General features: G+C 45.5%; 1 protein-coding gene across 8 annotated transcripts in view; it reads left to right on the forward strand.

The window, feature by feature from the left end:
* PTPRA (protein tyrosine phosphatase receptor type A) overlaps window positions 1–13,936 on the forward strand; it is a 129,348-nt gene that overhangs the window by 99,254 nt on the left and 16,158 nt on the right. For all 8 annotated transcript variants that reach the window (XM_069796691.1, XM_069796716.1, XM_069796706.1 and 5 more), the window contains 5 exons: window positions 483–561; window positions 997–1,359; window positions 4,166–4,183; window positions 10,942–11,026; window positions 12,369–12,442. In XM_069796691.1, coding sequence (XP_069652792.1) covers window positions 483–561; window positions 997–1,359; window positions 4,166–4,183; window positions 10,942–11,026; window positions 12,369–12,442 — 619 coding nt within the window. The remainder of the gene's footprint in view (window positions 1–482; window positions 562–996; window positions 1,360–4,165; window positions 4,184–10,941; window positions 11,027–12,368; window positions 12,443–13,936) is intronic.

Consider the following 13,936-nt stretch of genomic DNA (forward strand, 5'->3'; position numbering starts at 1 on the left):
CCCGCAGGAGGAGCTGACCTCTCCTATCTTCCCTGCCTCCAGTTCCTGGGTATTTTGGATCAAGGCTCCTTGCCATGGACTTCATATGTATTGTATTTCAGTTTGCTCAAAGGACGCTCATTTGCAGACCGTTACATGAACACATTATTAATTTCCTTTAAGATCAGGTACTTATCTTTGGTGCTCGGGTTCATATCTCATTTTTCTCATGGTCTCCCACAGTTTGCTCGTTCCCTGCTTCATGTCTGGTCGCCTTCGCTGGTCCACCAGACTGGCATCTCTCCATGCACCCTCCCATTGGGAATGCATGAACATATCAATAAATCCTTCCTATCCACATGCCTGCAGGGACTCCAGCCACCCGTTCACTCCTCCTTTCCAGCTCCACACACACAAGATGAACAGTGGCATGCCCAGTTTGAATTATTTTGGGGTGATGTTGCATGAGGGTTTAAAAAACTGTTCTTTGTTCTCTTCCCCAGGTGAACATGGATTTGTGGTTCTTTCTCCTTTTGCTCGGAAGTGGCCTGATAAGCGTAGGTGCTAACAACGTTATGACAGGTAAACTATGCTTGTTGTCTCGAGCTCTCTTTTGGCCCTAAGTCATCTTTAGGATCAAAGGAGTAAGTGCTCATGTGCTCGGTGACTTACCCCTTCTGCCCTCCACTTAACTGTAATGTGAAGTGTCAGAAAGAGGGTGATGGGCTGCAGGTGCTCATAAATGGGACCAGCAGGTTTTGCCTCTAGCAAATATTGATCCTCTCTCACAGGGGCTCTAATCTTTGTACCTCCTCGATATCATAATATGTATTCAAGTTACCAGCTTTTATAGGGTGTGCATTTCCATGCTGTACAAAGCATTCCCTGTCCTGGACTCAGGATTTTTTGGCTGTTTTGTCCTTGTAATTACAGTCACACGAATCTCCAGCATCTAAACCTTCCAGTGTTGCAGAAAGGTATCTCATGGAGGTTCCCTTGTCCTTTCTTCTCTCGCAGAGCCACCCACGACAGTGCCCACCTCCCCCAGGAGCCCCACCAAAGCTCCTACAGCAGGTCCTGAAGATGGGACTACGACAAGCGCAAACAGGCTCAATGTTAGCACTCCAGTGACTGTTTCTACCATGGCGTCAAAGCCACCTACAACCACAGCCACCAGGATGTCCCCCAACACTACCACTGTCAGCTTCAACTTCTCCACCCTGCAGACAACTGTGCCCATGCCCCCAGCCACCTCCCTGCTACCCAGCATGACGCCATCTACTCCACACACTGCTCTCCCCAGCACAGAAGCGGAGACGACAGAGAGGAATTTCAGCGCGACGGTGACGACACAAGAGACCTCTTCTGCTTCCCACAATGGTAGGCATCTCCTTCACCTCTTCTTCTCCAGGCCACCCTGCCTCCAGGTTTTTTTCTTCGCTCTTCTTTTGTTTTGCTGAACAAAAGGGAATGAGAAGACACTGGGGCAAATTCCATGGTGATACGAAACAATGTAACTCCCTGAACTGACAAGATCAGAAAAGATTTATCCTACCAAAGGTTTGGGCTTCTTGCCAAGATGCTGGGGCACCAGAAACCCTAGGATCTTGTTCCACTTTTGTCACAGATGAATTTCATCACTTTTTGTGGTTTCCGGAGTGTGAAACGGGACTAGTACTGCACAGCTTCCAGGTGCTGGCTGAAAAGTTGTTCCGTAACGGGTCTTTGTAGGCAATAGCAATAAATCACTCTGGGTTGCTGCTCAGCTGCAGAGCTTGGGTTATCCAGACTGTTGCTACATTTATTTGTATTTTGGTAGCCACATGGGCTCAAGCCATGCTTTTTGGCACTACAAGCACACACACAGCAAGGCAGTCCCTGTCCCAGAGGATGTAAGGTTTAGACTAGAGGTGGCCAACCAGGGTTGAGATCCAGCTCCTGGGGAAGGCTGGCAAGTTGTTTCATTATCCAAGATTAGCCAAGCTGGGGATGCAGGATGATGTGGTAGGATTGTGCTGGCCCATCTGGTAGGGTAATCTGTATGCTCCACCTGATGGCTACTAAACTGCTTGCAGGCACAAGCCACACATAATTTGATAAACCATCTGAAGGTGCTCTCTCTCCACCATGATGAGCACCAGGAGAAATGCTGTGAGACCTTACTGAGCAGAGTATTCCACGTGCTGGATACCTCAGTTTTGCATTTGCTGGCACATCCGATGATGGGGTGGATGCCCTGTTCCTGGAAGTGTTCAAGGCCAGGTTGGATGGGGCTTTGAGCAACCTGATCTAGTGAAGGATGTCCCTGCCCATGGCCGGAGGGTTGGACCAGATGATCTTTGAAGGTCCCTTCCAACCCAAACCGTTCTGTGATTCTATGCTTACATTATCATTTTTTTCCCCATTACTTGGGCTACTTTAATCTTTGAAAGGTCTAGATGAGCAGGAGTTGTCTCTATTGCCGTCCTGCTGTCATTCCCCTCTTGGCACATCATAAAAGTGGCCCCTAAGAATGTAGTTTGGCTGCTTAATGTAGGTTAAGAGCAAAAAACAGGCAAAAAGAGGCTGAGGGGACTAGAAATCTTAGCTGATCTGTGACTCTTCAGCCATGATTTGTCCATTGCTGCATCGCTTGAGACCCAGCTTTGATACTGCTTGCAACAGTTATATAGCAGTGCCCACTAGAGCTTATGGTGAAAGCCTTGGCAGTGAAGGATTTAGTGGAAAAACAGGATGGGTAACTTGGTGGTGGGGTAGAAAAAACTGAAAGAAGATAATACTGGAGTTAATGCAGGGAGATATCAAGTGTACATTCCTTAATAAATTTCTCAAGGGATATTGGGTGTTGGGTATCTAAACCCCTCTTCACGTCAGTGTCACAGTCAGTGTGTGCCCTCTTCCTCTGGGCGTCTTTGGAAACCACAGCCCATGAAGCTGCAGTGAATTTGTCTTTGCTACCAAGATAGGAAGGGATGTGGCTGAAGGAAGTTTGCAACCCAACTTTCTTAGCATCCCGCCATTCCTGAGCTCATCCAGCTTCCTTTCAAACACAGCTCCTCAAGGCTTTTTTGCAGAGTGAAGGAGTCCAGAGTAACCTTAGATACATGCACAGTGCAAGTTCAGAATAAATGTAGCCTTTGAATGGGAGTGATGGAGGCAAAAGCCTTAAGTACTGCTAAAATCTGGATTTTGTAATATGATGTCTGCTAGCGGGGGACTGAATTTATAATTTTTCTCTTTGCTACTTTTTCTATAACTTGGGTTATTGGTTTTGGTGAACTCCCGTGGTGTTTGGTATGACACGTTGGCCATTGCACCATCAAGGCCAGATGTGGCTTCTCACTTGATGTCAGTCCTGAGAACAAATGACCAAACCTGATTCTCTCTTTATTTCAAGTAATTTGTCAAGGAGCAAAATTAGTTTTAGGGCTGCCCTTGTCATTAGTCTCAATGGGATATTTGGATATCAGTCATGAAAGAATTAAGTGGTGCCTAAGAGAGGGACAAAGGCAGAAGGCACCGCATGAATTACATGTTGTACAGGCAGTTCCTGCTTCTCCAAACCTATCAAGATTGTCCTCAACCCCATTGAAGAGCTGCAACTCTTCACACGTAAAACAGGGGCGCAGGTTGCCTGTGCCGGCAGCATTGCAGCAGGAGAGCTGGGCTGTGCTCTCGTTGGCACAGGTTTGTTGTGGCTTCCTCTAGACAAGACATCCAAAACAGCGGGCAGAGGCTTTCCTTGGATGCTCATCGTCCCCATCCTTGAGCCCAGCTGCTCTTAATTGAACTCTTGGCTCAGCCGCTCTTTTAAAATTATGCATGAGTGTTATCTCTTAACATTTAAGTGCTAATGAATTACACTAGTGACTTGCTGGTTATAGGGTTAAACAGACTGTGTTATCGATTAAGAGCGGTAGTTGTGTTTTTATCAGTGTTATAGCTTGGCTTCAGCTCCCTGCTCTGCTGATGAAAAGTTGCTTTTTGTTCCTTTTTCCTTGCTACTATGTGAAGGCTGAAATTCAGTTTAACATCCTGGCTTTGTAGCTGGTGTTTTAAATGAAGGATTTACAAGAAGATGATGAGAGTTACTAAATTTGTTACTGTCTTGGTCTTTGATCCTTCCTGACTTATTAAAATATATATTTCTTTGTTGCTAAGAGACTTTTGTTTTCTTTTTCTGCAGGTAACTCTGACAGAAGAGGTAAGAATTTTATATCTCATTGCTCTTTAGTCAAGCCCTCAGTAAAAACATTTCAAGAAGTATTCTGCTATTAGAAAGCGCTCCTTATGACACACATCCAAAATTGCTTTTACAAAGCCTATCAAGCTCTTTAGAAGAGCTAGTGACACCGTGCTATCTTAATTTGTGTTGAGCTCTTCTTTTTAGAGATAAACAATCCTGTACCAGTTTGTACGTGTCCTATTAGATGCAAAGAGTTCCTGCTACACGCTCTGAAAATACCAGCATTACCATCCTTAGAGTTGGAAAACCAAAGTCTAAGAAGCCATTCAGGAAATTTCCTTCTTTTTTTGCTTATGAATTGTCTTTATTGACTGTGACTTACCCTATTTGATCTGGACCCATTCTGCAAAGGATGTGAATAATTATTATTCTCCTTAATTCTGTTGGCAAGCAGTAGCACAAAGCCATTTCATGTAATATAATAGCACTTAGGCGCATGTTTCCATCTCTTAGTTCTAAGAACTGGCATCACTACCAGAATATCTGCAATTACTCATTGCTTTGGCAGTATAGGAGCAGGTAGAGCGGAGGTGCAGCTGGGCTCCTTGCTACCTATAGAAACAAGCTTCCTCTGTGTGTTTTCATCATTGTTCTGATGGGTGTTTCAGCTTTGTAAACTCCACGGCAATCCACTTTATGCTGCTTGGTGTGCCAAGCTCACACTGTCCTGCTGATGGTATAGAGGAAAAGACAGGTGCTCTGCGATTGTTACTGTCAATACATATTTGCACAGAGGAAATAAAAGGGATGCAGGTCGGAGTGAATTCGTTTAAAATAATGGTTAAGCTGCTGTAGAAATGTTCAGTGTAATTCCCTTGGATCTGGCATGGCTTAGGTCTGATTTTGCGATCTCTCTGCCGTTGTTCATCCCTGCTCCTGAGAGCAAAGAAATGAAAAATGGGGGAAAATCTGACTTCCTAACAATATCAATATGAATATTGCTAATATTAACATTAATACTAGTAAAATAATTAATATTGTCCATGTCCTGTGACTTGGAGGATTACTATAGGGGGATTGGTCACAATTCCTGGCTCCCCGACACCAGGAAGCAGCACTGGGAGCAAAACTGTGACAGCAAGAAGTGGAGGGGCCACTGTTGCCATTAAGTACAGCTGTTGGTAAAACTTGGCTTGGGTTATGTTGGGGATGTGTTGTCTTCCCAGTGACTCTAAAGGCACTAATTCTGTCTCTGCAGGTCATTCTTCTCCTGCTTTAAGATGATGGAGTTACAGTCAGTGCCTCTATTCTGATTTATTCCAGGAAACAATCTTCTCTGATATTTTAATAATTTCTGGATGTGTAAAGGACACAGAAAATTGTTTTGATTTGTCCTTGCATCTAGATGTGGGATTAGTTAGACACAGGGTTAGCTAATGTGTTTCTTTCTGACCTAAATACATCTTTCCCAAATTATACCCCCTAACCACTATAGAATATATCACATCATATGTAGAATATATCACATCATATATAGAATATATCACATAATGGAGAAAACTGATGCAGGTTACAGCAAGAGCCACCCTCCCATCAGCTTATGTGGCTTTTCCATTTAAAAGGTGAGTCTCTGCTAGATTAAGGGGGCTTTGCCACTAAACCCTCTTGAGGTTAGACAGAACTGTGAAACTCTAGCAGATTAAATCCAGGTACACTGATTTCTGCAGGACTAACCAGGACAAGATAAGCTCTGCTCAGAGCTGAAGGCCTTTGAGCTTGTGTTGGAGTTTTTCATTAAATCTCAGGAGAATGTTGAGTGATGGTTTACAGTGAGGTGAGCCATGGGAACACATCTGGTCTCATTTCAGATGTGTGTCCCCTGGGAACTGCTGGAATATTTTTAATCTCTAATGTTGGAAAGAGGAGAAATAGGTAGTTTTCTTATCAGGAAAGTTACAGTAATAACCTTCACAACGATATTCCAAAATTAAAAGCTTTTCCTAACAAATTCTTGATTGAGGGTTGTTTTGAAGATGAGGAGCACAGAAGTGAATTTATCCGAACTAGTGAAAATCTTCTGCCTTATGGCTTGAACTCATACTGTCGCGTGAAACCATTCCCAGTGGTGTATCTCCTCCCCTTTTAGCAACTGTGGCCTTTTAAGGCATCTGTAAGCTCTTTTTGTGCTACAAGAGATGGTTTAATCCTTCGCAAACCTTGAAGGGAGAGGCTGACCCAGGTGTCCTTGTCAGGCTCACTGAAAAGTCTTTCCTGCTTTCCCCAGGGTAAAGAGAGTAAAGCTGCACAAATATTTATGACTTTACCTGTTCAAGGGGTGATGCCATGCTCCAGGCTCAAGCTCTGCATCTGAGACAGCCATGAGGATGTATCAGCAAGACAGATCCCTTCCCAGTGGGGCAGTGGAGATGAGAAGTGCCCTGCTTTCTCCTGCTCGGTGCCTGGAGTTGGCATAACAGATAAAGCAGTCATTTCAGTAAGCAGGAAACCACGGTCCTTGGCTGGAGAGACACTAATGCCTCCTGATGTGCCACCCCCTGAAGGGATCATCTGATGGTTGCACCGTAGAATCCTGGCATGGTTTGGGTTGAAGGGTCCTTCACAGATCATCTAGTCCAACCCCCCTGCAATGGGCAGGGACATCCTTCACTAGACTAGGTTGCTCAGAGGCCCATCCAGCCTGGCCTTGAAAGTTTCCAGGGATGGGGCATCGACCACCTCTCTGGGCAACCTGTGCCAGGCTTTCACCACCCTCATCGTAAAACGTTTGTTCCTTATGCCCAGCTTCAACCAACCCTCTTTCAGTTTAAAACCATTACCCCTTGTCCTGTCCCTACAGGCCCTGGTGACAAGTCTCTCTCCATCTTTCTTATAAGCCACCTTTAAGCATTGAAAGGCCTCAGTAAGGTCTCCCCAGAGCCTTCTCTTCTCCAGGCAGAAAAATCCAACCTCTCTAAGCCTTTGTTCATAGGAGAGGTGCTCCAGCCCCTGATCATCTTCATGGCCTCCTCTGGACCTGCTCCAACACATCCATGTCTCTCCTGTGCTGAGGACCCCAGAGCTGGACGCAGAACTGCAGGTGGGGTCTCACCAGAGCGGAGCAGAGGGGCAGAATCCCCTCCCTTGACCTGCTGGACACCCTGCTTTGGTTGCAGCCCAGGATATGGTTGGCTTTCTGGGCTGTGAGCACACACTGCTGACTCATGTCCAATTCTTCATCCACCAGTACCCCCCAGTCCTTCTCAGCAGGGCTGCTCTCAATCCCTTCAACCCCCAGTCTGTACTGATACTGGGAATTGCCCCAACCCATGTGCAGGACCTTGCACTTGGCCTTGTTGAACTGCATGAGGTTCACATAAGCACAGAAAGGGCCATGCCTACCTTCCAGAAATGCATCCAGGCATGGTTTGAAGAAAGCAGGCAATGAACCCTCTCCCATTTCCCTATGGATGGGTTGCAATAATGCATCCATATCCCACCAGGGTGGACAGAAAGCAGAGAGAGACCTGGAGCTCAGGAGGATCCTCTGGCTTTGAAGCAGTGCTCTGCTCATTGCATACCTCTCCCAACACTGCTCACTGCCGTGGTAGCACCTTGTAGGAGATGGGGCTGGTGGACCGCTGTGCCGAGCGGCATACAACAGCAGTCTGGCCTTGTCCCGATCAAAGCATGTGCATGAATGTGACGCTGTCCCAAGGGAGTAATTTAAGGTATTTTGTGAATACGCTCACTGTTTTATCCTGAGGTGCGGTGTCTGGGGTGGCTTATTCTGCCACCTCCCAAATACAACTGGGAAGAAAATATTGCAGGAAAACAAATGAAGTTGCATTACGGATCTCTTCCTGCAGGCTCTTTGCGATGTTTGCAGGGAACATAGCTGGCCTGTGATTTAAACCCTACTTGGGATCTCAGAGATAGGATTTAAACTCTTGCTTCTGCTCTGCTCCTCGTCTGCGACCATTTTGCAGGATATGCTTTTCCAGATCGGCATCTCGTGTTCTGGGCGTTTTATTTAAGAAATACTGATCCTATGTCTTTGCTTCTGTTTCTTTTACCCTCATTTTTTTTTTTGCTCATGATCCTGTAGTTTCTTGTCTGCTCAATTTGACTCACTTTTTGTGGGCAGGCATTGACAGTGATGAGCAAGGAGAGCTGCTTAGCCCTGTCCCTCTCTGCTGGGCGGTTGCGCCTGGGTCTGCATGATGTATAGGGGACAGCCTAGAGACCACTATATAGCACCTCTACCTACAGTTGGAGACATGATCTTGAGCATCAGAAGATGGTTTGCTGGCTCCTCAGAGGTGCTGGGACAAGATGGGACAAGAACCATCACAGTGCCTTCCAGGCTCTGGACCACCGTGGGTGCTCCAGCACTGTAGGTCTGTGGAAGCAACGGGTTGAGTCCTTGTCCCTTCTCCAAGCGAATTGCAAGCATGAAGACCCCGGGGCCGAGGCTCGAGCGGGAATGGAGCTGCGGGGGGGTTGGCACCGCTCTCCAGGGCTGGCTGGGGAAGGAGGGACCGGCTGGGGACCCTCCAGCTTGTTTCCTGCCTGGGGTTTGCTGGGTGGGCCAGGCAGCACGCCGGTGGTTAGCAGCCGCGGTGGAAAAGCTCTAACTCATCCAGCCAGATGTGTCGAAAGAACAGCTGCAAAAAAAAAAAAAAAACCAAAAAACCAACCTCCCAGGCTCCCTGCATCCTGCTGCCAGAGGCACCCCTGCTGAAACCCCTGCCCGTAAATCATGTCTCCTGCCAACCGGCGCTGCCACAGCAGCCCCTGCCCAGCTCAGCACCGGTTAGGCTAAGCTTAACTGCAGCCAAGGCGGGAGAAATGGTCCAACGATGCATAGTGGGGGCATAGCACTGCCGGCTTTGTCACCTTCCCCTCCTCCAGCCCGGATGGTGATGATGGTTATGGTTGGAGGTCTTAATGAGAAGCACGTTAGAGAGGCAAGGGCTGGCTGTGGTTGGGCTAAGACGCTCTGTGGTTGCTTTGCCTTCCTAGTCTTGCTTTTGGAAAGCCTCACGGGTAATGCTAAGGCTCAAACAGCTATCAAGCGTGCAGGAGGCAGAAATGCGTCTCAATAAGTTCCTTGCTTTTTGCTGCTGGGCTGGGGGAGATGCCGACACATGAGGACAGTAGTTGGAAAGAACAAAGATGTGCAAGACCAGGAGGGTTTCGTGTTTTTATTTGCCATACCAGGTCATTGCCTTCAAATCATTAAACAAAAATCGTATCTTTTGATCGGAATAACATTTCTAGACCTCACGGCCACAGAGGGACAAATGCAGAAATATAGCCAGAGTGCCCCTTGGTAGCTCAGTAGTCAGAGATGGACAAATAAATCCCACGTAAGAAAATCTGCTGGCTGAAATTGCTGAGACACATGGAACAGGAATCTGCCCTGGCAGGGAAATGGATGCACAGAAGGTGAAAAGAGAGGTCATGCCCTGCAGTCTCAGGGGGCTGAGGCATGTAGACACAGTGCTGTGGTCCATACAAATTGAGCAAGCTGATGGAAAATGAAAATACCCCCAGCTGGCGTCACTAGCATCCACATTTATTTGGAAAAATGCCCTTCGGGGCCATTTTCCTATCTGGTTAGCGTTGCTTGGCTTCCAGCCCCATCTGGGTAATTTCCTTGCACCGACCACTGTTTCACTGACCTCCAGGCCAAGTTACAAATAGCTTATTTAAAAAAAAAATATCTGTTGTGGGTCCCAAAGGATGGGAATGTTTCAGACGTGGCTAATCTAAGTGTGTTTGCAAGCAAATTGCACGGTGCCTGCCCTTGAGAAGCGTCTGCAAGGGAGTGAACAATGAAGCGAGCCAAATTAGTTCATACTTGGTGGCCTTGTGGTGCAGAGCCTGCACAATGGGTTCTCTAACATCACCTCCTCTCTAAACTCAATATTTCCAGGGAGGAAAGAATGGGGGTTGGACTAGATGATCTTTGGAAGTCCCTTCCAACCCAAATTATTCTATGATTCTGTGAAAGAAGTCCCAGCAGGAGCCACTTCTTTGCGATGAGCCAGACAGACGATAAGTAGCTCAGTAGCCCTGAACCTCTCCAGCAAACCTCAGCCTGAAGGTGTTCAGAGCCCAGATGCAGCATGAAGCATTGCCCTCTTGTCCTATTTGACAAGGAACTGGAAGCAAAACCATGACGGTTTTACAAAAAAAGTGTCTATGGGATGTTACAAAGGCCACAGTTTACACCTATTTTAACATAAGGTTCCTTATCCCGTTATACCAAACTCATGGACCTGTTTGTTTAGAAACTTCTCGTATGGATCCTTATGTCTCAGGCAGAAGACTTTGTAGGTCCCCAGGTGACAGAGCAGGAACTTCTACTGGTGGCTGGTGGGCCACCATGGGCACATTCAATTGTGCAGAAGAAACCCCTAAGATAGCCCACTCACAACTTTCTCAATCGCTATTTTCATCTGCAAGGTTGCAGTTTCACAGTGAACAACTCTTAGAGAAGACTAAGGTGCTTTGAATAGTGGTTACAGGTTTTATTCTAACCTCAGAGTATCTGAGATGCATCGTGCTCGCTTAGATCATGTATCTGTCTTCACTGTCAGACTGGAGAAATGTAACCTTACTCAATACTTTTATTACTATATCAGTAGTAGTAGTAGTAGTAGTAGTAGTAGTAGTATTTTGCAAGCAGAAATTCTAGAGCTCTGTCCTGTTAAATGATGGTGCTGGATGTTTTCGATGTTGACAACCATACCTTTCTTTTCCTATTGCAGATGAGACTCCAATTATAGCTGTGATGGTGGCCCTGTCTTCCCTTCTAGTCATAGTATTTATTATTATTGTGCTGTACATGTTAAGGTAAGAAATGCTTTAATGCTGACTTCCCTTATTTGACAGAAATTAATTACTGAATGAACGGGAATAAGCCTTTTGTGCTGTTCCCTAAGCTAAAGGCTGACACAGCTGATGTTTTGAAAAGAAACCTGTAAGGATAATGAAAATTATGTTTGGAGCTATCTAGTAAATGTTGTTTATTCCTTTCTCTATAAAGCTGATCCTCATGTGGGGTAATGCCTGTTCTGCTACTGAAAATGTCATATTTAGTAGGGTAGATTAAACCGAAGTCCTATCAGTGCAGTTAAAAAGCAGGTAAGCTTCCCTTGCAAGGCTCAGGGTGCTGGACTGAGTAATCCAGGGAAACTGAACAGAGCGCTTGAGCCAGAAAGTCCTTTGCATCTATAATGGGGTGTGTTATTCCTTAATTCCCATCCTGATATCAAATGTGATCCAAAATCCAGAGCCAAGCTCTGCCTTGCGTACCAGACCTGTACGTCGTGCCTGTGCATCTTCCGCTGCGAGGTGGCGTATGACCAGAGCTTGTTGGGAATGTTAGGTGATGCTGTACCTGGAACTATAACATAACAAAGCCACCTTGGGTCCATTTTTTAAAAATGCAAGCATCTGGGCTGCTCAAAATGTAGCATTCTCAGCTCCTGAGTGCGTATCTGCTCAGCTAGAAGAGGGTGTTTAGTCACCTGCAGTAAGCATTTTAATTCATTCACCATTTTGGTGATTAAATAAGTAAAAAAAAAACCAACCCCAAACAATTTCCTTAGCAGTGGAAAAATTCCCTTCCTATCCTGGCTCCAGGCGTGCCCTCGCAGCGGTGAGCCTGATGAGGGTTTTGCCTCTGGAGTTCAGCAGCAGCAGAGTTTGAGTCCTCTCCACCTAGCTTCCAGCCCTTGAAAAAAGGGTTTCTGTTCACCACCGTCTGCCCGGTGACTCAGCAAAACCCTTAGCATCAGGCAAACGGAACATAAGCATCTGTTTCAAGTTAAAAGCACATGGAGAAGGGCTTTGCTGCAGAAGGACAGATCAACCTGGGGTTTATGTTCTTTGCTGAATCAGCCCATGGAGCAGGAACTCCTTGGGGTGTCCTCCATAAAAAGCAGCCATAAAGCTTCTCCTCGTGGCTTTCACCTTGCTCTGGTCTCCTACAGCCTTTCCAGATGTGGTCAGTTAAAAGTTATGCCCGTAGGCAATATTTTAGAGGTCCCATAGCCTCTTGGACCCACCAGCTAATTCATCAAGCCATAAGAAAGTGTGGAACACCTTTCATGGCTGCATCTCTCATCCAGAAGGTAACCCGGGCTTCTTGGTGGGTATCTATTGACTTTCTCCATTCCCTTGTCTTTGGTAGGTTCAAGAAATACAAGCAAGCAGGGAGTCACTCCAACTCCTTTCGATTGTCCAATGGCCGGACGGATGATGCAGGTGAGGCCCACATCAGTGCGACACGGGGAGCAAAAATGCATCTCACAGAAGGAATAAGCTTTGTTCAGATCAAAACGGGTCAATGCAAACATTCTTCAGAATAACAATTCTATTTTGTTATTTTAGTTTGGGGTTTAGAGTATTTTATATTTATATCTAGTTAGAGTTCTTTAGTTTGGGTTTTTTTCCCTCACTTGGAATCAGCCAAAGTTAGCTAGTGAAATAATCAGCAATTCTCCTAAAAATTGTAAAAATTACAAAAGCGTCATAAAACCCTTGAAGTGGCAAAAGCAGGGTTGGTTTATGCCCTCCAGGGCAGCTCTCTGGGCAGCACAGAGCTACCCAGGTTGGTCTGCTGACCATGCAGTGCCTTTCCCCTTCCAACACAGCAGTAAGACACATGCAACTTGATGGGCATGTAGACAACGTAATACCCGGTGGCATCTTTTGGAAAACACTTGCTGAATACTGGTTTGGGGAGGTGATTTGCTGGAAATGTGTAAAAAGGAAAATGAAGATTGTGTTCTGTTTGAGTGTGGTCTTGGAAGGGCGTATGAAGGTGGTCCTGAGTATGTATTTATATTATTCCTGGTGGGAATAATATAAATATTATACACCAGAATAAATATAAATACACCAGAATAATACAACTACATACACCAGAAGACAGACCTCTGTAAAAGCCTGGGAAAGCCCATGGATGCAGCACTGTCACAGCCTGAACCCAGTGCAATGACAGCGCTTAGGGACTCAGCAGGCTTTGTTCTCCCACCTCATATTTTTGAAGGAAAATATTTTTTAATTTACATTTTTATTTGTTTCTTGTTCTGAACTTTCTCTGTTTTCCATGATTTTGACAAACTTTTATAGAATGAAAATTTATTTCCCAACTTTCATTCCAGTGACAAAATGTTTGCCCTCAAGTGGTTGATATTAAAATGGGCGATCACTTCCAACACCGAACTACTCATAGTTCCTCTTGAGTTTTCACAATATCTCTTTGACTCAAATAAGAATCTTTTTTGAAAAAACACATCTTTGGGAAATAATTAAATATCCTTCTACCCTTTCAAATTAGGATGACAGCTGATTAAAACTTAGATCTTCACACTGACTGTAGACACCACTAACATTTCTGAGAGAAAGCAGGGAATACATTGTTTTTCCTTTATAAAAACCTTTTTGGTGCTCTTAAAGATGCATAAATGTAATTTTAAAGTCTTGTGCAAGCCTGCCGTAATGTCTAAACTCTTCTGTCCCTGAGCTTGTCTTGTTTTCTGGCTTTGAGCCAGAGCTGCCTGTTGAGGGTCTGAAGTTGGGCATCTCCATCCATATGGAGGCACCAAAGTAAGAGCTGAAGAGGAACCACCACCTCTTAGACTCAGTTCAGATCCTTTTTCTGAGCTCCTTCCACATAAACGAAACACCTTTGGAGCAAGCACTAACTGAAAATCAGCACCTTTTTTTTTCACGTTGGCAGCTGAGACTTTCCCT

Source organism: Haliaeetus albicilla, chromosome 1, assembly GCF_947461875.1.
Source record: "Haliaeetus albicilla chromosome 1, bHalAlb1.1, whole genome shotgun sequence".
NCBI classification, from domain to species: domain Eukaryota; kingdom Metazoa; phylum Chordata; class Aves; order Accipitriformes; family Accipitridae; genus Haliaeetus; species Haliaeetus albicilla.